This window comes from Gekko japonicus, unplaced genomic scaffold, assembly GCF_001447785.1.
Source record: "Gekko japonicus isolate JY-2015 unplaced genomic scaffold, Gekko_japonicus_V1.1 scaffold510, whole genome shotgun sequence".
Lineage (NCBI taxonomy): Eukaryota > Metazoa > Chordata > Lepidosauria > Squamata > Gekkonidae > Gekko > Gekko japonicus.
Window position 1 is genome coordinate 919,480 of NW_015165250.1, and position 20,993 is coordinate 940,472.

Sequence of the window (20,993 nt, forward strand, 5' to 3'; positions counted from 1 at the left end):
AAATTGTGGTTATAGGTGGTGGGCTTTTGCGCTGAAGAAAAAGAGACCGCCTCCCTGCTATTGACAGCAGCAATTCATTCATGCAACTGCTGCACAGCCCCACCTCCTTCTGCTTGCTTGCTCGCTCGGTGCCTATCCATCATCACCTTTCCAGTGAATTTTCTGGAAAGGCTCTGAGTTTTTCCACCTTGGCAGTTCCAGAAGCCTGTGTCTGCAGAAGTAACAGCCTGTTAAGCAGAGACCACATTAATGCTTAGGCCTCACAGACTGCTGTTCCCTTGGGACCTTACACACATACTCATGAATTATTCTCATCTCCCTCTGCTGTCTCCATTTGCCATGGTGCAGAAGAGAGGATACTTATTCATGAGTTTGCATTGTCAGGACCCGGGGGAATAGCCATCTTTGGAGCTAAGGAATAGCTCCTGCTTGCCCTGCGCTCTGGATGCCCACTTTGTCCCCTTCTCCTTCCCTTTTTGGCCTGGCCATCACTCTGGTCCTGATTGTTGGTCTTGATTGGGGGGGGGGGACCAGGGTGAATAGATGGTTGGCTATATCTGATGACTGGTTGCTGATGGTTTGCAAGATGTGGCCAAAAGGTATCATAAATATGGACTGATGACCAAAGGCAAATTGTGTTCCATTGGACTGATGTGTATCAGTCAAAAAGGACACCATACACTGAGCACTTTGAGAGGAACCGGAACCTACTACTTGTTTTTATAGTGAGCCCAGGCCCAAAGCCAAAGAGAGGAATTGGAAAACTCAAGCCTCCCTACCATGCTTTTGCCCTGTCCTCTAGAAGCTGACTCACACATGCTTGTGAAATGTGTACATTTGAGGACTGGCAGCTGCACACGCAAAGGAATTGAACTGAACGTTTGAAGTAGTGGGAAAGGTCTATGTCTGGCATGTATCTTTCATTGTCCATTCACACATGTGAGTTCACCACTTGATTGAGTCACTGGGTGACGAAAATACATGTGTGAACCAGACCCCAGAAGCACATCTGTATTTGTAAAATCTATCTGACCATGCTAGTCAGTATTCTCCTCAGAAAGAATATTATCATCATCATTGTCAGAAAGGTGAGATTGAGGAGAAATAATTGGCTGCATTTGCAGAACCTGTGACCTTCTATGTGGGAGGGATTGCCCTTTTGCTCTGAAGTGGGGTAGAATGCAGCTTGGCTGGGCTGCTTATGCATGTAAGATTTCTGGAAGAAGGGACAAATTTGCCAGTATTTAGCAAAACAAAAATAATTTTTAAATGGTAAAATTTTCAGCCGACCATATTTTTGTGAGAAGCCTTTAGCAACTAATCTTGCTTTGTAGCATTCCACATTTCCGTCTGCATTTTGTGTGACCTTAAAGCATGCATCCAATAAGGTTCTTTCCTGGTGGTAGCTTCGTCAAGGTCCCTGTTTTGTTTTTATGTAGAGCGCCAACTGCCTTCTTCCACCTACTGGCTTCAGTTGGTGGCATCTGTTCTACTTCCTTCCAGATGGTAACACTGACCTTGTGAGGTTGGGCAAGCACAAGGCCGCTATGCCTTTGTATGGTCATGATGAGTATCGGAGGTCTGGTCCTGGATTTTCATCTGCTGTCACAGAGCTGTCCAGTCCACCTGTCTTCTCATTCTCACTTGCTTCATCTTTTTGGGTTGTACTGATCTGAATCTCTGGCACGGTTGCTTTGGTGGTTTGTCTTGTTCTGATATTTCATCATTGCCGGCACTGGCTCAAGGTCCAAGAGCCGGCACTGGTCACCTGCCTTTTCTGAGTCACATGCTGCACTCTGCTTTCATCAAAGTAAATCATACGCCCGAAATAGATTTCTCCTGTTTCTGGGTACAGCACTCTATATCCTTTACTTCCAGAATCATATCCCACAAAAACACTTTCTCTGGTTCTGGGATCTAGGGTTTGTTTCTTCTTCTTCTTCTTGGGTTCAAACGCAAAGGCCTGGCTGCTAAATGCTCTAATGTGTCCCACATCTGGCACCTTGCCATGCCATTTTTGGTAAGGTGTATGTATGGTCTGCTTTATGGGCAGTCTGTTCTGGAGATAGTTTGGAGTCAGGATTGTTTCGCCCCACCATTTATTGGGTAGGCTTGCATCCATAAGCATGCATTTGTTTATCTCCAGTAAAGATCTCAGCTTCCTTACAGCAGTACCATTCTACTCAAGTGTAAAGCTCACTGACTTCCTGTGCAGGAGGCCTTCCTCTACCAAGAAGGTTTGCATCTTATGTGATATAAACTCACTACTGTTATCCGTCTATAGTTTTTGAGCCTTTCTTCCAAACTTGTTAGAAACCATAGCAACGTACCTCTTGAGGAATTTGTGAACTTCACTCTTTTGCCTCAGCAGATATGCAACTGAGTACCTTGAAAAATCATCCAGAAAGATTAAAAGGTACCTATTTCCACCATTTTATGTTACATATACTGGTCCAAGGACATCACTTTGAATTAATTCTAATGGCTTGCTAATGGCTTCCACCAGTTCTGGGTGGAAATGAGGGTCTAATTCCTTTTGCTCTTATACAACATACACATTTGCTTATGTCATTGATGTCACAAGGCTTTGCCTTAATGCCTTTGGCATGGTTCTTATTCTGAAGATCTAGGATTACCTTTGGATTACGATGTCCTTGGCATCTGTGCCACAGCTCCAGACTCTCTTCATCTTTCCTTTCATATGTCAGGTGTACCTGTTTACCTGCAAGACTCAATTCGTATACTTTTCCCTTTTGGTTACCTTGTGCATATATAGCATTATCTTTGCTAATAGTACATTCCTTGTTTTCAAAACATATGTCAAAGCCTTTGTTGTCTAATGTAGACACACTCAATAAATTACAGCTTGATTCAGGTTCGTACAGGACATCAACAATTTGGGATATTTATGCCACGGCATAAAGTGCTGGTACCTGTGCTATGAATCTGTATGCATTCACCAATTAGCCATTTTTATTTCTATTTTCTCACTTTCATTAAGTTCATCAAAGAAATATCTGCAGTATGTGCTGTGACTCGGGGTATGAACACATACAAAAATCAGGATTTTTCGTATTCAGATACTTTGGACCCCAAAATTTCAGAATTCCAATACCGGTATGGTATTCAGATTCTGTTCTTTTCAGAAATCCTGGATTTTTTGAGCTCCATTATACCTTATGGGACCATTATAATCAATGGGGACTCTATCACAGGTATCCAAGGGATGGGGGGGGCTGGTTTTTTAGATAGAGGTACCATAGTTTCTTCATAGCGTTTGATGCCTCTCCTCAGAAGACCCCCCAAGTTTCAAAAAGATTGGACTTGGGGACCCAGTTCTATGGGCCCTCAAAGAAGGTGCCACCATCCTCCATTATTTCCAATGGTTGGGGGGAAACGGTAAAAAAAAGAAAAAAAGAACTGATGTCAGAGAGTCTCTGCAGTAGAAACTGACAGTTGGGAGGGTTTCCAAGCCCACCAGAACCAGTGCATGTACGGAGTACCCAAAGAAGTGCCCCATTGTTTTCAGTTGAGAGGGGGGGAGTGTTTAAGGGAAGATACTAAGTTTTGCTGGGCACTGGTACATTGCACGGGTACTGGTTGGCACTCTGTACATACACTGGCTATGCTAGGCTTGGAACCCGCTGTCACGGCTCAGGTGGGGTGTCACCTGATGCTGCCACCACTCTGGTTCCAGGCTCCTCTGAGAAGGCCCAAAGCACCTTACCAGGCCTTTAGACCTCCCTTTTGGCTGAATAATAGGTGTGAGGACCAGGAAGAATGAACAATAAAAATAGTTTATTTTATAAGAAGTCAAACAAACAAGGTGCAGAATTATAACAGTAAGTGGGTGAAAAGAAAAGAAATCAAATGCCCTAAAGCGTCTAAATATATACTGTCCCTAGCTCACTATTCCAAGTGACATTAGACTACTCACCCTTCCCTCAGGATGAGGGTCTCTCCCCCACAGCAGCCTCTCCTGGCCCTGTTCCCTGGGGAAAAGAACAGCTTTTCCTGCTGCTCCAGATGTTTTATTCCAAGCTTTCCTCTTTTCCTGTTGGTCAATTTTGCCTCCAAAATCTCTCAGGGGCTTCTGGGAGTTGTAGGCCCAGTTTCACCTACTGCTAGCCAGGCTGCCCGGGCCTAGTAGGCCTCTAGTGGCACAGCCCAGATCATGACACTCCCCTTTCTTGGATGATAGGTTCTGTTGATCTTGCATTACCACAGTGGCATTGGTTCTGCTGGGCACTCTATACATGCACTGCTTCTGCTGGGCACTCTGCACGTGCACTGGCTGTAGTAGGCTTGCAAAAAAATAACCCACTTGGATTTGTTAAGCTGGCATTCCTCAACAATTCTGTGTTCTCCTTTTGTGTGTGTGTGTTTGTTTTGGAGTTATGGCTTGGTATGACAAAACTTTTTTATATCTTGGCATTACTACAGTGGCATTGGTTCTTCTGGGCACTCTGTACATGCACTGGCTGTGCTAGGCTTGCAAAAAAACCCTTTGCTTGGCTTTGTTGAGCTGGCATTGCCACAGTGACACTAGTTCTGTAAAAATGCTCCCCACACCTTCAGTTTCTATTGCGGAGACTCTCTGGTTTGACATCAGTCCCTGATTTTTTTGTGGGTTTTTCCCTCCATTGGAAATAATGGAGGATGGGGGCACCTATAATTCCCCATTATAGCCTATGGGGATCATTGACTATAATGGTCCCCATAGGCTATAATGGAGCTGATGGTATTTAAAGGTGTTGTGGTCCCTTTAAATCCATTTGTGAAGCTGTAGCTTCACCCAGAACGATGTTTAAAGGGAGTGCACTCTCTTTAAACAATGTTTAACTGCAGCTGTCCTGTTTTCCCAGATAATCCCATATCTAGCTATAATTAGATGCTCCATTATCTATTAGCCACTTATTCTCTTTTGATTCTGATTCAGCATCATCATAAATAAGGCTTTTCTGGTCAATTAGTAAAAACCTTTTTCCTTTGTATGCTGCATTAGTACTATCATGTTTCTGATTTTTAAAATTGCCTCTCTGTTTGTTTATAGCTTGTGTGCTGTTCCTATGCGTCTTTCAAAAATTATTGTTAGCTGGTAGCTCTCTACAGTCCTTTGCAAAGTGACCCGTTTTGTTGCAATTAAAGCAATGCAGCAACTGGTTTTTCTCCCTTTCTTTGGGTGAGACTTGCTCTTTCAAGCTCTTTCTAGAAATGTAATTTGAGCCATTCACTGGTTCAAATTGAGTAAGCTGTTTTGAACATTCCTCCCACAATTCTTTTAGTGCCTGATTGAAAGTTTTTGCTCTTTCTTTTGGTTTTGATTCTGCACACTCACAAATGCAGAAAAATCTTCCCCTAAAATCCCAAGCATAAAATTTGTCTTTTGTACATCAGTTAGATTAAAGCCACAGATTGTTAGATTTTCACACACCTGCCTCAGTTAAGTATTATTTACAATTTTCTCTGCTATATAGCCTTGTTTTGAAAAGTTTTCTTATCCATACTCCTTATGATTTGATAGTGGTAAACCAAAAATACTCTTCTAGACTTTTAAGCATTTATTTTCCTGTCTGGGAATTTTCAGACATGAAAGTCTCAGTGTAATCCAATGATCTCATAATAATGTTCTTGGCAGTCCCATTTTTTTGATTATCCAAGAGTCCAGTTCCTTGCCTTTCTCTGTTGGTTTTTCTTCCTCTAGGATTCCAGCAGATCCTTTTGCTTCAATGAGAAGCTAGCTTCTATAGTTCTCAGCAGTAAGTTCTGGAATATCCAAATACCTGCTTCATTCATTCATCCTTATCACAGCAACATGGAAAAGAACAATGGAGAATTTTTAAGGACAAAAAAAAAACACCCAAGGGCATCTGCTAATCAAATACTTTAAATCCTTTTTATTGGTTAAGTTTAATCTAGGTTTCTGATATATTATTGGGTTAAATGAAAAAAAAAATCATTTAACTTGGAAGCACAGAAGCTTCATACAGCATCTCCGATAGTCCATGTTTCCCGGTTAAGAGGGAAATGTATTTATCTATGTAATGGGACTTCTATCCCGCCCTCCCTCGCAAGCAGCCAAAGATGGGTAAAAAGCTGATCTGGCAACATTCATGACCTGGGCCTCCTTTGACAGCAAGGCATCCAGGACCACTCCTAAGCTCCTCACCACTGGTGTCAATGGTGCCCCGCCAAGGGATGGGAATCAGATCCCCGAACCCACCCACCCCACAACCAGTGTTCCCTCTAAGCTGCCTTAGTGTGAGCTAGCTCACAGTTTTTTAGACTCTGGCTCACACATTTTTGTCTTGGCTCAGGAAGGATGGCTCCAGAGCAAACTAATTTATGCAGTAGCCAAATCACTCACTCACAACTTTAATACTGGTGGCTCACAAAGTAGAATTTCTGCTCACAAGACTCCACAGCTTAGAGGTAGCATTGCCCACAACCCAGGCACAGGACCGCTGTCTTCAATGGATTTAGCTTCAGCCAGCTCTACGGTAACCAGCCAGCCACAGCCTCCCGTCCCCTGGCCAAGATAGATCGGGTGGAGTCCAGCCAGCAGTCCATCAGCAGGTACAGCTGAGTGTCATCAACGTACTGGTGACCAAAATGCTGTTCAAACAGTTACAAAGAAGAGAAAGACATTTTACTTACAAAAACAGAAACACTTCTTACATGACATATTCATGTAGCTACATTTAACTTACTGTGAACAGATTAACTCCAAAAAGGTTAACTTGCTACAGCTTCAAGCCCAGGTAAGAGGGGGAACAAGAGAGGTTCTATATAAGTTGAAACAGAGGGCAAGCAGTGGCCAAGAGGCTAACCAATGAGAGGGTGGGGCCAACTGCACTTGAGTGAGGGAATTCTCTTAACCCTTTCCCTCCCAGATCCTCTTGCCTGCAGACTTACCAATGACCAACAGAAACTGCCAGGGTTTACACATCAGCAGAGTGCTGAGAAGCTTTGAATGTTCTACTGGAGTCCTGAGCAATTTTCTTGGGAAAGCAAGTGGAGCATTTTAGTGTAAACACAGTTTTCCATCAGCAAATCAGCCAAACTGGAGAAAACTGCTAAAGAGATATGAATAGGAAAACTTGTGGGAAGAGAAGAGGGAGCAGCAGGAGGACAGAGAGAGATTGCAATGAATGCCAAGTGAACAGAGAGGGAGAAAGAGGAACCTGGGGAAAAAACAGGTAGAGGAGGAGCTTTGTACAAGGGTGTAGACAGGAAGAAAAGAACATCAGACCTCCATGTTCAGAGGCAGTGTACCTTTGAATACCTGAAGCCAGGAACAAGCAACACAGGAAGGTTGTTGCCTTTATTCCCTGCTGGTAACTCTACCAGCTGCCACCAATGTTCCCTCTAAGCTGTGGAGTCTTGTGAGCAAAAATTCTACTTGGTGAGTGACTGGCATTAGAGTTGTGAGCGAGTGATTTGGCCACTGCATAAATGAACTTCCGCTGGAGCCATCCCTTCCTGAGTTAAGACAAAAATGTGTGAGTCGGAGGCTAAAAAACTGTGAGCTAGCTCACACTAACTCAGCTTAGAGGGAACACTGGCTGCCACTGTTGGAAGCAAGATGCTGAACTAATCCAGTGGGGCTCTTTGTTCTGTTCTTAACTGCCAGAAGTTGGAGGATGGGAAGGCATTGGCTTTGCACACAAATAAGAATATTTTCTCACAATGCAAAATGAAGCAGTAGCTGGAATCGAAAGGGGGATCTTCTGAGTGATATTCTCTGCCATCAACTCTTTCTGCCAATCATATTAGGCTCCCACCATCCACAGGTTATTAATCGGGGTGGTGGCTACATCTCTATCGCCCACATTGTAAGTGCCTGTATTAGGTAGGGCCTTGTACTCCTTATCTGCAATCTTTAATATCCCTCTGCAGAGGCAGATAGTGCAGTTGGTGCGGCCTGTACCCAGCCTGCAATATCTTGCTAGCTGGGGCAGATGGGAACAAGAGATTCCGGCTTGTGCAAAAGAGCACGTGGAGCCGCTCTTCTTTGTCAACGTGTTCCTCTGTACTCCCTTCTGCAGCCCCCTCCCTTCCTCCCCACCCCCAGCTTTTGGGCAGCTCCAGGCTTTCCCAAGGGGACTTGCAGGGACACTCAGAACGGGGTGGGGAATGGCAGACAGACGCAGAGGTGTCCACAACAGAGACTGATACAACCAGCCCTGTACCAGCACAGACTGACTGTTGGCAATGTTAGGCAGTGCTTTGGATACTGGGGTGGGGAAGAGTTTAAACACCAGGCTAGAATGTGTGCTGATGAGTACCATGGATGGGCTGGCTGAACACTGAAGAGATGTCCCCTCCTGGCGGCTTCTTTCCTGCACCACTTGCAGTGCTGTGGCCAGCCCAGATAGGCCGCCTTCAGATAAATACACTTGGATGTTTTGTCTCCAGCCTACAGAGGGAGGCTTTGGACAGAGCTGTCCTTGAAAAATAGCAGTTTCTGTCAAGAGTTCTCTCAGCCCCACCCACCTCACAGGGTGTCTGTTGTGGGGAGGGGAAGGGAAAGGAGTTTGTAAGCCGCTCTGAGACACCTTTGGGTAGTGAAGGGCGGGGTATAAATCCAATCTCTTCTTCCTCCTCCTCCTCCTTTGGCCAGAGTCAGGCAGAGAAGCAAAGGGCGATTCTGCATCTGGCATTCGCTCCACATTTTCTCAACACTGAGGAAAAGGTGCAGCTCAAAACCACATTCAAACCACAACGCCGTACTGACTGCAAAGTCACCCCTGAATGGCCATAAATCTATGCAGAAGGTACCGTAAAATCCGATCATCAAAGAAAGTGAAAGTGGTGTGCCGTGTGGAGGGTACCATAAAATCCGATGATCAAAGAAAGTGAAAGCTGCATGCAATGCAGAGGGGAATTTCTGTTCCAAGGTGGGTTTGGTAAAACAACGGAGGGGAAAGCCAATGCAGAATTGCCCAACGGGTTAGAAGGCAGGCCTCACACCACAGGAAAGCTCTGTTGCAGATGGGTGCCCATGAGGACACACATGTGGATGCAATGCTGGGCGAGAGCATGGAAAACCATGGCCATTTCATCCAGAGGAACTGATCTCTGTCATCTGGAGGCCAGTAGTAATTCCGGGATATCTCCAGCTACCACCCGGAGGTTGACAACCCAGGCTCAGGATACCAGATCTCCCAATTAACATGTATCCTTGACCCAGTCAGGCTGATTTCATTTCCTTAGGCGCTAATTAGCTCTAGGTGACAGCTTCCCCTGGCATGCGGATCAGTGAGGACCATTTGGCCTGCACAGTTGGTCTTGGGAGCAGCGATTTCTCAGAGAAGGACCAGCAAAAAGAGAACCAAGGAGGTTTCCTGAGTGCATGTGTGGTCTCTGACTAAGAAGCCACTCCTCCGCCCAAACTTAGGGTTGCCACCTTGCAGTCTAAGCATAGGGCATAGATCCTAAAACTCACACTGAAGTGGGAGACAAGGCAACCAGGCCTCACACCTCTCCCTCAACTGTTGTATGACCTTTCTGGGCTCTTGATTGGCTATGGAGGTGAGGAAGGAAGAGCAGGGGAGGTGAGAGGAGCTCTGGTTGTTTTGTTTCTGGATTATTATTTTTTGTTTTGTTTTGTTTTAAATCTTCGGGGGAAGATTTAAAAGTCTGTGGTGGGTCGCAACTCTAAGAAAAACAAGCCATATGAGAAAGGGTCATTTACAGAAGTGGTCAGTGCATCAGTGGGAGTTGCGTCACACAAGGGCTCCCCTCAGTGTGCGGCTGAGATGGTCTCAGGAGCCAAGCTCCCCTTGCCCCACACGCCCATTTGCCAGTTATCTCTGCCCGTCTGTGACGACCCGCCCGTGTCTCTCCCCTGCAGTACGGCCTGAAGAAGAAAGAAGAGAAGGAGGCTGAGGAGAAGGCAGCCCTGGAGCAGCCGTGCGAGGGGAGCCTGACGCGCCCCAAGAAAGCCATCCCAGCAGGCTGCGGAGATGACGAGGACGAGGACGAGGAGAGCATCCTCGATACGGTGCTCAAGTACCTGCCCGGCCCACTGCAGGACATGTTCAAGAAGTAATGGCCACACCAGCCCCCAGCCCCACCCACAGTTCCCTGGTATTGCCGACTCAGCGCTTGGGCTGGGGTTCCCGAGTGGGGAGGGGGACGTTCATTTTTTTTATCCATTTGATTTTGTTTTGTTCCAAGGGGAGACCCCCCCCACATACGTCCTTGTGCCATGGGACCCCTGCCAAGCCACCCCCTTTGTCCCCAGGAGAGGCACATCAGGCATGGGATACTCTCCCCGTCTTCCCCTGCCCTCTACCCTTGCTCTACCCATCAGACCAAAACAACAACAACAACAACAACAACCACTCTCACCTGGTGTGCTCCCCGGAGCCACAGGCTGGGCACTGCCGGGAGCCTGGCTCCCCCCCTCCCATCCCCCACCTCTTAACTGTGCAACGCTGGAGTTCTGTTGTGCCAAAGGGCCAGCTGGCTGCATGGTTAGGGAAAAAAATAACCCTGAGCACAGACCGGGGCGGGGGGGGGGGGGCGGGACTCTGGGACCAAATTCACTGATGAGACCTCATGGGATACTGGAGGGGGAGGGGAGCCTGGGCTCTGCACAATGACCCATGCGCCCCCACGCCCATTCCACACAGCCCCATGCTGACTGCCAGGGAGGGATTGCGTGTCCCCCCACCCCACCCCCCTCCACGCTCCTGTTCCCGCCTATAGCTCCTTGGGGCAAGGCCAGCCCCCACACATTCCGTCCCTGACCAAGGGAACGACCAATTGGAGCGATCCTTCCCCCCCCCATCCCTAACTTCCAAGGGCTGTTGGCATATTGGATTGTCTGTCTCATGCTTGGGGAGGGGAACTCATTACCTGAGGAATCACACCTCAGACGCTGATGCAGATCCACATGGGCACGGAGGAGAGCGCAGAAGCTCTGCTGCCTGAAACCATTTCCAGCCCACACACATGTTCGCGGAAACACACTCATACTTCCACGGCCACGCTAGTGCTGGTGAAAGGGCCCAAAGGCCAAGTTCAGTCCTTTGGCCTGACCTCGTGATCCATGGGGGGGGGGGGGTGAAGCCTTGGGTTCAAGATCACTCGGCTCCCTCGTGGATGCAGGGAAGGAGAAGATCCTGTCATCGTGGCTGTCTCTGCCACCTGTCTTTAGTCCAGTTCATCCTTTTACTTTCCAGCTGCCCTGGTGTTTGATCCCTAAGTGTTTTGTGGCAGCTGCAGGCAAAGGTTACAGAGTAGGAGGGACAGAGGAAGTGCTCAGAGTCCTCAGCTACGCCTTCGGATAAGGTGATTATTCTGGAGACTGGTAAACTCAAGGGAGAGGGGTCGTCTATACCCTGACGCAGTGAGTGGGGGAGGGAAAGACATCCCTCCATTTCCAGGCTGGGAGAAGCGAGCTGTATTTATACCGATGGGAATCCAGAAGATGGCCTTCCACGGAAGGGGCTGAGGAAGTGCGAAGGAGGATCTGGGGGGGGGGACTCTGAGGCAGATCAGTGATACTGTGAGAGCAAACAGTGCCTGCTGGCTCAGTCTCTTGGGGCTGAGAGGCTCAGCCACCGATCCTAGCCAAACGAAGGGCTCTGCATCACACCCAGTAGTAGTCTTTGTGGCATCTTGGCCTCAGGAACCCTGCCACAGGCCCTCACAGAGGCAGACCCAGCCATGGGGTTGCTTCACGCATATTCAGATACCTGCATAACAGTTTGGTGTGCAAGCTATAGGGTGCCTCCGCATCACACCCAATCAGGGTCACACAAAGACAGACAGAAATCCTGTCTGAGCTGCTGTGGCTCACGTGACATAACCAGCGCTTTCCTTTTCACGCTGCCCAATTTCCCCTTTAGGTGAAGAGATGCCAAGGAACCTCCAAAACTTGCTGATTCAAGGTCCCACATACCTTGGGGGGAGACCCTTCCAATCTCCCACCTCTACAGCCCAGTCCCGCCCAGAGGTGTGGTGATCTACAACCCCTCCCCCAGCTCACACCCAGCTCTTCTGCTGTGCTGTTGTTGGATTCACTCCCTGCCTGCTACTCCCCATCCTTTCCCCAGAGGCACACAATTAGGCAAAATGGGTTAGCTAGAAGGTGAGGGGGAGTCTTGCTACTGTTTCGCCTGTACCCTTCCTTAGGCTTCTAGTCCTTAGCTACCACTGGAATGAAGGTTGGGATCAGCCTGCCTTGGGGGATTTCTGTGGGTCTCATTCTTTTGCATGCCTTTGTTTGAGAGGGCAGGTTCCCACTGTTCCCCAAGGTTTCCTGGTGCCCAAGGAGTTTCGCGCCAAGGTTGAGTTTGACATTGGGAGACACCTCCCTGCATCTCAGTGTCCCTCCTTCCTTTCTTCCTTCCTTCCCTAATAGTTAAAGCCATATCAGTTAGACTGCAATACTATCAACACTAAAAACTCCGCGGGCCACGCTCTCTCATCTTGTATAAAGGAGCGCCCCGGGGACGGGGGTCCCCCTCCCGCCCCCTTGCCCGCTCGTCCGTGTCTCTGGCCATCTGCCACGTGGCCCATGTGTGTTTTTTGCATTGGTGTCTCTGTAACAGGGTAAATCACCCCAACGCCTCCCATCTGTCTCATCGTCTCTGCTAGTCACTCACGAGATGGTCACCGTATGGCCCCATGGAGCTCAGGGCTAAGGGGCAGAGGGCCTCCAAGAGAGTGAAGAGAGAGAACCAGGCTGGAGCGGTGGCAAAGGGCCAGTCCATTGGTGTTTTGTTTTCATTTGTTGACCCGGCATTTGCTTTGACCAGTCGCTTGTGTGCAATCATCCCACAGGGCAAAGAGTGTGATTGTAGTGTGGAGTGACTGGCCAGCAGGGCTTCCAGAAGAGGCATGCTGGTTGCAGGCAGATGGGGGCTGTGTGCCCAGAGGACACGACCCTGCCTGGGTTCACTCATGTCCATTGTCTACTTGACCTTCGTGGCTGAATATTGCAAACTGCAATAACTCCACCTCACATGGGGCAAAGGGCTGATGCTGGAGCCAGCTTCCCACCATGGAGTGGTGCTGCTGATGCTCTCAGTTTATATTTCTACAACAACACCCACAGGTTGGTGTTCCGGACCCACAGAGTGGGCCGACGGGGCTGCTAGTGAGCCCTTGTACCCACACACACACACACACACACACTGCCCACAAGACTTCCGCTACCCTCAAGGGCCTATCCCAGGCAAGAGCTGAAGGCAAAAACTGGCTGTATTGGAGGGATTTGGGATAGCGGGGCCTACAGCAGAGCAGAATAATTAAACCACCCTGTGGGAATCTCAGTGGAGCCATTGTGGGACCCTTCTCATATTGCCTTTGCAGCATAGGAAGTGCGGCCGTGCAGCTCTTCCTTGCGCCACTGAGGTAACTCCAGAAGCCCCAGGCACAAGCGACTGTGCTCATACTGCTGCTCCTCCCTCCGCCAGCATCACTCCTCCTCAAAGCTGGAGCGTTGATGGCTTTAGGGAGCAGCCGCTGTGTGTCAGCCTGGCAAAAGTCCCCTGTCAAGTGCTTCATAGCCAACCACTGCTAGGAACTTGATGAGAAGTAGCTTCCAATCTGAAGTGCTCCTGTTCTTCATTTTGCGTGTGAGAGAGAGAGTGATGGAGAGCGAGAGGGTAAACCGTGGAGGGTTATTACCAGTCCTCCTCCCTCATTGCATATAACCTGCATCTTTTGAGATTCCCCAATTCTCCACTTTGTCTTTATACATTTCTGGGCCAAGAACCACTACTAGAGGTGTGCTTTGGTCTGCGCAATTGTGTTTACGCCTGTGGTTGTGTATGAATGGGCGTTTACATTACTGCATGAATGACAATAAAGGTGTGTGTGTGTGTGTTTGTCTGATTTTGTAGGAAGAATTGCTGACCTTCTTTATGGCTCTGTGAGCACGTGAATATGTAAGTAAGCCAGGGAAGTCAACAGCATGGATATGGATGTAGCAGTATATATGGGGGGGGGGATGAGTGAGTTTGCATAAAACCGGAGGAAATGTTTGAGTCATCTCTGCCCATTCATCTATCATTCTCAGTGTCTCCAAGTGTACATGTGCACCATTTGTTTTCAAATGGCTTCCAGAGCAGGGCATTCCACGGGGACTCAGCGCTGGCAAAGAGCTGATCCCAGCCACCAGATGCTTCTCTGTCCCCATTCTCCAAACTGATGGAGAGCACTGCGGGAGGGGCCCTGCTTCATGACCCTGTGCATGGATTCCCCCTTGCTTGCTTGCCTATCACTAGTCTGTATGGGGGAGCCTGCTTCTACCCCGTACACTCACCTGTCATATTGTGTGAACCATCCCGCATTGCTTGTGCCATCTGTTTTCTACAGTCATCCTGTCTAATTGGCTAGTCCTCCTCCCACCTGCACCTGGGAGGGGCATCTATCACAGAGATGGGGTTAAATGGGATCCTGAAAGGAAAGGAAGTGCAGTCACCACACTCTGGGGGAGCCCTTCAGGTTAAAGCTAAAGGGGCACCTCTGTCATCCCACTAGAGAGCTGAACTGCCAAGCCAGGGAGTGCGCCACTTGTGAGCCATTGCCCTTGCACCCTGCAGCCTGACTTTGACTGGGGGGGGTGAGCAGGGAGTGGGACTTCCCCTCTCCTTTCCTCTGTGGGGTGGAGGATGCAGGCAAAAGGGAGGGGGCAATGAAGATGTGAGGGGCTCCATCTGTCCACCCTATGGTGACCATCCTGCTCAAACTAGTCTTTGAAGAAATAATAAAATAAAGGAATTTGTACATTGCCCTGTGTCCAGTGTCTCTGGCCGTGAACGTGGGAGAAGGGATCAGAGTGGTGGCAGCGAAAGAGTGAGAGAGGAGTAACATCACATCTTGAAAGAGCTCTGCAGCTGAGGCTTCCTCTGCAGCAAATAGCCAGGGGGGAGCAAAAGAAGGAACTGTGGTGTGCCAGACGGATTTCAAGGTGAAGTATGCTCGAAGCCCCATGAAAGAGAAGTGCTGCTAAAAAACAATTCATGCTTGGAGAAGGCCTCCCAGGAGAAGCTATACCCACTGAGTTGATTCCTCACCAGCCTGTGTTTAAGTTTCTCACTCATACCAGTGGTGAAGCATTCCAATATGTCCTCTTTATTCTGTCTTGCAGCCCAGTAGGTGTCATGGCCACTTTCAGCATCTCCTTAGTTAAAAGCTTTAGCTAGTGCCAGTTTGCTTCAGCAACTGGAAGAGTGCCTTGTCTTCTTCTGTGGTCCTCTCTCCTGGAATCTACAGGATGAGAGAATCCATAACTAGAGACCTGGTGGGGTGGGGTGTGGACTAAACCATCTCATAGACCAGATGCTGCCCATCAGCTATTAGACACTTCTACATTAGAACATCATTGATGTTCTTTCTTTTTTTCCCTTTTTTTGGTATTTTGTGTGTGGGTGTGCACGTGCGCACTTGTGAGCCTGGAAGTCATTGTGACTTCTGGTGACCCCTAGTGGGGCTAGGACATTTCAGAGAGATGGTTTTGATGTTGCCTGCCTCTGCGTCCCAGCCCTGGTATTCCTTGGATGTCACCTTTTCAAGTACTTGCCAGGGTCGGCCCTGCTTAGCTTCCGAGATCTGATCTGATCAGGCTCACCTGGGCTATCCAGGTCAAGGTATCATTGATGTTCCTTGATTATATATCAGGAGTTGCAGAAACCCTTAGCTGTTGGGTGTGTTCTTAGCTGTTGGGTGAGTTCTTAGCTGTTGGGTGATTTAAGGACCTGTTTCTAGCATATGAGTAAGAACAGCCATTTGTTCTCTGTGGCAGATCTCAGAGACAGGATTAAAAGGCCATTTCTGTAGGCGAAACCTGAGGGAGGGCACATGCTATATTGGCCAATGGTATGTCACTCCTAGAATAGTATCCCCTTATGCTTGAATACAGCATGGATTCCTCTTGCAAGAGGCATAAATGGAGAAGCCATTTATGAGGGAAAGGGTTACAGAAGCAAAATATTACAGCAAACGTTTGCAGCAACTGCCATGTGCATGAGTCAAAAGGACAGAGACAAGCCCCTGTCAAGCTCTGAGCCAGACTCCTGCTGTGCCCTACAGAGCTGCCCAAATGCAAAGGGATGCCAGAACCTTTTGCCAACTATATCATCGGAGGTTGCTAACCCATGAGGCAAGGAGCCAAAAGGAGCCCACAAGCTTGTCAGCTCAGTTACAGGCTCACTGCTATTGCCTACTGGGTGACCTTGGGCAAGTTTATACCTCCTTCCATGTCTCACTCCTCCTTCTACAAAGCATGGCAGAATGTGCTACTGTAGCTCGTAATCAGAGACTAGAACATCTTCTGGTCTGGTGAGGTGGATCAAAAGTTAGCTATGCATTCAGCGCCTAGGTCAAGTCTGACAGAAGATTAGCACTACTGACAGCAAAGGCCATACCAATCTTTTGTGCTTGCATGAGTTCATTAGTTTTTTGGACCTGTATATATTGACCTGGAAGCCACCACCCAGCCACCTCAGGTCACACATTCATTAACTCAACCAGGGCTTTTTTTGTAGAAAAAGCCCAGCAGGAACTCATTAGCATAATAGACCACACCCAACAGCAGAAACTCATTAGCATATTAGGCCACACCCCTGACAGCACAGCTCATTGGCATATTAGGCCACTCCCCCATGTTACCAGAAGTGTGCTCATCCAGCCACACCCACCTTTTGCTTCTTATTCTGTTTACCTTCTTTGTTGTCCAAACCCAGGGCTTTTTTGTAGCAGGAACTCCTTTGCATGTTAGGCCACACACCCCTAATGTAGCCAGTCCTAATGAGTTTCTGCTGTTGGGTGTGGCCTATTATGCTAATGAGTTCCTGCTGGGTATGGCCAACTTGGAAGCCAGACGGAACTCCGTTCCTGTGCGTTCCTGCCCCCAAATAGCCCTGAACTCAACACATGGATGCCAGCTTCAAGACTGGTCGTAGGCCCTGTTGTAAACAAAAGGTTTGGTGGGAAACATTTCCTGGCCCATAGCTACAGTGGGGCTACTGGGGGCTTTGCCCCCTGCCTTAAAGGGACAGCCCCACAAGATTTCCCTCCTCCCTCCACTCAAAGTGAAGTTTGCCATGCCACCGCCAGCGCAGGAGCTCAAGAAGCTGGCAGGCAGGGAAAAGAGATGGGAAAAACAGCCTCTTGCTGGCAGAGTCTTCTCCCTGCTCGCTAGCAGGAAGAAGACTCAGTGGCTGGCAGTGGAGGCCACACAGCCACGCCCTCTCTTCCCCTGCCAGCTAGCTGAGCAGAGAGGGGGTTTAAACTTTAAATCCCCTCTGTGGAGCTGCACCGCAGTGACAGCACGATTTCTCCATTGGATACAATATTTATTTATATGCTTTTAGCCTATTTTTCTCCTGAAAGATGGAGCCCAGTAGTGAGTGGTTGCCTGCACTTGGTGTGGCCTAAAGTTACTTCCAGTATCCAGTATACATTACTAAGTTCAACGTTTCCAGTATCCAGTATACATTACTAAGTTCAACGTAAAAGGCTGCTGCCATGCATTTCTTTCACTGATTCCTCAAAGTGCCCAAGGAGAGACAAAGAGGCCCTATGAATGCTGAAGTAGGGTTACCAGGCATCCTCTTTTCAGAGGACATGCCCTCTTCTTTTGGTGTTCATCTTCTTTTGGGCTCTTTTTAAAAAACTGATGAAAATATCCTCTTTTGGGGTTGGAAGGTTAGGAGTATTCCTAGTTAGTAGCAATGATCAGATCAGTAAGGGTATTTAAAATGAGATTTGTCATAGTGGTCACTTGTTTGAAGTAGTCAGTCAGGAAATATGTCCACTTTTTTGCTTTTCAAAATATGGTAACCCTATCTGAAGGCATATCTACACTGTAGATTTAACAGTCATTCCCTGGGAATTGTAGTTCTGTGAAGGAGAACCTTCATAACCCTTCCCAGCACCCTTACCATAGAAGAAGCTACATTCAGGTGGGTAGCTAGCCACGTTGGTCTGAAGCAGCAGAACAAAGTTTGAGCCCAGTGGCACCTTTAAGACCAACAAAGTTTAATTCTGGGTATAAGCTTTTGTGTGCCTGCACACTTCAACTGATACATGAAAGTACTGAAGAAGTGTGCATGCACATGAAGGCTTATACCCAGAATTAAACTTTATTGGTCTTATTAAAGTTGCCATTGGACTCAGACTTTGTTCCATAGGAGAAGCTGTGACAGTTTAACTGTTGTAACACTGTCTTGCAAATATGCCCTGAAAAGGGGTGGGGGGGCAGAAACAAACATTCTTTACAGAATACTTGAAATTCTGCCTTTCAAATGTTTCATACAAAGTAAAACTTTGATTTTAAAATGGCATAATTCTGCTGGAGAGGCTGGTTGAGACCTTAATCTGAGGACTATGTATGTGGACCTGGGGTAGGGAGTGGGAGTGACTGGGCAGCGATAACAGTAGATATGCCAAGACAGGTAGACCATTAAGCAAATATCGGTATACATTAAAAATGGGCATGGGAGGGCAGCAAATAGACAAATACAGCCTTCATTTCCAACCATTCTAACCATAACTTTTCATTTATCCTCAGCATTAGGCAGTGGTCAGTTTTAAATCTGCATTTATTTTAATGAATTTGTGTGTACAGATCAAAACATGAAATGCTTGGGGTTTTTTCTCTTACTGAAGTGACATTCTTACAGTGGGAAAAAGCCATGAGCCATGAGAGTGCAATTAAATCTCTTGTGTTATACAGCAACAAACCTCCAAGTACCATCTACTGGGGACAAACCACAGAAGAGAGCTGTTTCCATCATGCTGTGCACCTAGGTGGCCATTGTTGGGAACACAGAACTGGAGGGCCTTTGCCTTGCTCTGGCAAGGGAATTCTCTAATGTACTTAATGAGAGATGGGCGTATCTGTACCATGTATCCATGTCCAGAAGCTGCATCTCTCTGATATCTCAGTTCTGTCCTTAGATGGATCTTTGATATGATCCAGCAGGGGTCATTTCCTGCAGGAGCGCACAGGAGCGGAGCTCCAGTAGTAAAGAGCCCAGGGGACGGGCACATGCAACAAGCCCCGCCCCCTTCTCCCAGCAGCCCCGGACCACGAGGAGCACAAGGATCTGGGGGTCCCCCCCCAATAGCTAGCAACCCAAAACAGTCCGATGGAGCCTGAGCGGTGGGTGTTGCCTTCTGACACACTTCCGGTGATGTCAGGGGGTGTGGCATACGCAAATAAGTTATGGTAATGAGATATGCTAATGAGCTCCTGCACCTCTTTTTCTACAAAATAACCCCTGTGATCCAGCAATGGGGGGAAGGGCAAAAGAACTGAGAGAGGGGTGGGAGAGAGGGGGGGTGGGATCTGAAACAAAATGGGATCTGAAAACAGTACACTGGAAGAAGTCAGAACCTGGAGCTGGAGTGAAAGGGCATTACTAGAGGGGGGGGGAAGCTTTGCAGGGGGAAGCTTTGCAGAAGCTTTTCTCACTCCTAAACTGTATGACACTGGGAGTGGCACTTTAGCTCATCCCCAGAACTGATCATTTGAACTAGTGTCAGCCACGTTCATAAGACAGTTCCACAGTGCAGTCAAACAGCTTGTGCTTGTTCCAAATATACAGCAGGTACCCACGTCACTTGCGCCGCCACCCCAAGTTATCTGTAAGATTCTGGGAAGTAAAGAAATAAATCTAGGGAACATGCTTGGATCTCCCAAGGTCATAATCTTCATGTGACTGGTGGAATTGTAATAAGGCCATTCAGGACTGATTCACACAAGCACTTTCACTGCTAGATCAGCTGATGACACCTAGCAAAGGTGAGCACTGTCTCCGTCGACAAGTGTTGTATAAGTTAACATGAAGTGATATGGATATGAATCTTTAAAAGCCAATTCACACATGCCAGGCATCATGCCACTAGAATCAACCATATATAATCACATTACAGTCAGAATAGAATTAAATGTGAAATACACATGAATCCCAGCACAGATGCTAAACTAAATACTTAATGGGAATATGGACCATCATCCAAGTAGAATTGGGAGTTAAAAGTTCATGGACCAAGCAACGTCTTCTAAATTATCAGTAATCATACCAAATATGTGGACCAAAAAGACATATATAGTGACATAGAATAACATATGGGCGGCATTGTAGCCCTTTTTAATATCATCATCATGTTTTCTTCATCACTGTTTGTCTCTAGTAGTTTATGTATATATTAAACATTTCTTGTTGAGAATAGTTTGAAAATACACATATGATTGCTTACACCAATGCTCTATCATCAGCTATAGCCTGTTGCCCAGGTTAGTCAGATCTTGGATGCTAAGCAGAGTCAGCCCTGGTTAGTATTTGGATGGGAGACCACCAAGGAAGTCCAGGGTTGTGGTGCAGAGGCAGGCAAGGGCAAAACCGCCTCTCTTGCCTTGAAGAAGAAGAAGAAGAGATTGGATTTATACCCCGCCCTTCACTTGGAGTCTCAGAGCGGCTTACAAGCTCCTTTCCTTTCCCCTCCCCACAACAGACACCCTGTGAGGTGGGTGGGGCTGAGAGAGCTCTGACAGAAACTGCTCTTTTTCAAGGACAGCTGTGCCAGAGCTTGTGACTGACCCAAGGTCACATCAGCAGGTGCAAGTGGAGGAGTGGGGAACCAAACCTGGTTCTCCCAGATTAGAGTCCACACACTTAACCACTACACCAAACTGGCTCTCAAAAACCCTACAGAGTCACCATAAGTCAGTTGCCACTTGATGGCAATGAATAAATAAATACATAAATATTATAAATTAGTATGAAAGGTAAATATTTGTGGGGATCTTATTTTTGTTTATTCATTTTTGGGATTACAGCCCCCCCCCCTTCTCCCTTTTGGTCAGTTAAAATACGCCAGATTGTTTATCCCAAGGAGACCTTCAGAAGGATACAGTTAACTCAAGAGAAGAGTCGTTATTTCCCTTTTAGCCTCCCAGGCTTTGTGGCTTAGATGCTCAGGGCCTTTTTGGCTGAGTCATCCACATATCTGTGGAGCTGGAT

The 20,993-nt window shown here is 47.5% G+C and overlaps 1 protein-coding gene across 1 annotated transcript in view; it reads left to right on the top strand.

The window, feature by feature from the left end:
• CPLX2 (complexin 2) overlaps positions 1-10,125 on the top strand; it is a 30,042-nt gene extending 19,917 nt beyond the window's left edge. Inside the window, exon 3 of the mRNA XM_015410136.1 lies at positions 9,857-10,125. Coding sequence (XP_015265622.1) covers positions 9,857-10,054 — 198 coding nt within the window. The 3' untranslated portion in view covers positions 10,055-10,125. The remainder of the gene's footprint in view (positions 1-9,856) is intronic.
• Positions 10,126-20,993: the final 10,868 nt, after the last annotated feature.